Source organism: Ceratina calcarata, unplaced genomic scaffold (genome assembly GCF_001652005.2).
Source record: "Ceratina calcarata isolate Rehan_Ccalc_2016 unplaced genomic scaffold, ASM165200v1 scaffold4061, whole genome shotgun sequence".
Lineage (NCBI taxonomy): Eukaryota > Metazoa > Arthropoda > Insecta > Hymenoptera > Apidae > Ceratina > Ceratina calcarata.
Genome location: NW_017164091.1, coordinates 1 through 2,656, shown reverse-complemented (window position 1 = coordinate 2,656; position 2,656 = coordinate 1). Strand labels below are relative to the sequence as shown.

Here is a 2,656-nt window from a genome sequence, read left to right as displayed (position 1 = left end):
CCTGCAGGTACGTATTCGGAATCACGATAAAACTACGTCGACCAATTTTTCTTTCAGAAAATAAAGAATTAAATAAAAAATTGTTTCTTAATAAAAAACTGCAGTTTACGTTTGGTTGTCTTAATTCATTTTAAAGTGATTCCATCTAACAAAGGAACCAAATTTGATTCAGTAGAATTAAAAAGCATTTACTATAAAATATAGTAAGGAGAACGACAGTTTCAGATTCTTAGCAATTTTATTATCATTATCCTCTAAAAATCGTCATCGTGACGAAGTCCATCAGTTGGATCGATTTTCGTAGGTCCGGACCCGTCGTTCAACCCGAATCTATTTTCCGAGGACGAGGAGGAATCGTCCCAGGAGTTCCAGGCTGCCACGAGGAGCACGTCCGAGAGGCAACCGCCACCGATTGCGCCAATGACACCGCGAAACGCGCGGCTCAATTCAAATCGTCCGAAGTCTCAGGTTTCCAATCAATTCATGGCCAGCGAAGCCCTGCCCTCGACTCTGTCCAGGGTCGACAATTTCGAGAACGAGCTACCGTACGTGGACCTCCAGGAAATCGGGAATCTGTACGAAAATTTGAGGAGCGGCACGACGAACACTTATCGGACACCGCCGAGGCACAACCCGCCTCGATGCTGCGACGTGCCGGCGTTGCAGTCACCGAAGAACGCAGTCGCGCCCACGCAGACTATAATTGCGACGTCGAACACGGAAACGGATTATACGAACAATATTCAAAGAATGAAAACCGCCCTCGCCGACCAACAGCCGGGGTTGATCTCTAAGAAGGAGCTCGAGAATAACAAGTTCAATCAGATCTCTCAGGACGATAAGAACGTACTGACGTCCTGCCCGTCGACTATCATTCCCATGTCGATGCACAACGGGCAGACCCCGAGTACGGAAGCCTCGAGCAGTCACGTTTGCTCCCAGGGTTACATCGTAAACGGTTTAGACACGAACAACGGCTGTTCCCAACCGATATTTCTTAATAGCCTGCACGGCGTAGCGTGTTCGAGCAACATGAACGGTATCCAGGGTAAAAATAATCACAACGCCAGCAGTACGGCGAGCGTTAACCAAACGTCTTCAGCAAACGCCCAACACGGATCGAGTAACGGTCCCTTTAGCAAGAACGGCATTCACTTGTCCAACAATCATTCGCCGGCCTGTTCTTATCAATTCCCGGAGAACATCGATCAATGCATTGGACAAACTTGTTTGTATTGCACGTCGAAAGTGAAAGATCCCAAGTGTCACGAGTTGTACGGGAAGACGAACGGCGGTCAATCGAGTGCTTGCAGCACTGCGAACGCTACCAGCCGCGCGGACGAGATGCGTTTCATCGATGAGGAAGCTCGCGCGGAAGCGGAAGCGTTCGATCAATCGCGAGTCGTTCACAGAACGCCGACGGTGGTCAGCATAGGTCCTTTATGCATAAACGATCCTATAGTTCGAAGCTGCAGCGTCGGTTATTTGGACATGGTCGACGCTCAGCTGGTCCCTTGCGACGTCGCTTTGAACATGCTGAGGAAGGAGGCACCTAACAAAAGACTGGTACTGGTGTCGAGAAAGACGAAGAGGAGAAAAAAGAATAAAGCGCAACAGGAGATAGGGCAGCAGACCTCCAAGTCGCCGAGGCTCCGGAACTGCGGTAAATCGAAGAGTCTGGACTCTAGCGACATATTCCCCACTAACGAGCAAATAGCTCTGCCGCCTAAGTTGCCCGAGCATGTTGAAGAAGCGACGGGAGCCACGAATCTCGAAGCCGTCGAGGACAAGAGTAACGAGTCTTTGGAAAAATCGGCGGAAGTAATTGAGGCGCTGAGTGAATGCGCGCATATCGTAGAACACGTATATGCGGTTAATTCTAGCGAAGTTAAGCCAAGCCGATTAAAAAGTTGCAATTCCTCTGCTAGGTAAGTAAATGATTTATAAATAAACTGCGAATTTTTATGCAAAAATAAAATTTAGTTCACTTATTGTTTAAGCAATGTAATATCCATTCACTTCTAACATTTTCTGTATATCTTGAAGAATCATACAGCATTTTCTTGTATATTCAATTTCTTTAGAAATGCAACTTCGAGGTTTCCATATTGAATTCTTTATCTGATATTCTGAACGATTTCTATGTAGGCCTTCGGTACCACGTTCTTTTGAAATGAAAATTGTTTACAGAGGATCTAGTCCAAGCGGTTCGTTAGCATCATCGTTAGACGGACTCGCGGCTAGACTTCGAGACTTCGACGAAAGTCACTCCCTGCCACCGCCGTCGCCTCGTCCATCCGCCAGGTAAAGTGCATTAATCAATTCGTATAAATTCGATCGGTCGACCTTTCATCGGTAATTGACATTTCTCTATGTAGACTACCGAGAAGTTCTCCCAGCAGTCCGGCGCCTTCGAAGAAAGGTAAAAGGCCGGCCTCCGCCTCGCCAATTAGAAGAAGACTTTTGTCGAGTCCATTATTAAGTAGAAAAACGCGTAAAAGTCGCGGCGAAAGTTCAGACGAGGAGGGGCTATTGCAAGACGAGTCGTCGACGAACTATCGAGATCTGGAGACGTTCCAAAAGGCGCAATTGCGGCAAAAGGTTAATAAATAAATCATTGAATCAATAAATTTGTTAATGAATCTTCAAGAAAATT

The 2,656-nt window shown here is 46.5% G+C and overlaps 1 protein-coding gene across 1 annotated transcript; it reads left to right on the top strand.

Annotated features, from left to right (window-relative positions):
• Positions 1 to 158: 158 nt before the first annotated feature.
• LOC108626514 (uncharacterized) lies at positions 159 to 2,601 on the top strand (the record flags this gene model as incomplete). The annotated part of the gene is made up of 3 exons (XM_018027230.2): positions 159 to 1,928; positions 2,191 to 2,304; positions 2,379 to 2,601. Coding segments are annotated over exons 1-3 (1,845 nt in total), but the record flags the coding sequence as incomplete, so codon positions are not given.
• Between the last annotated feature and the right edge of the window lie 55 nt (positions 2,602 to 2,656).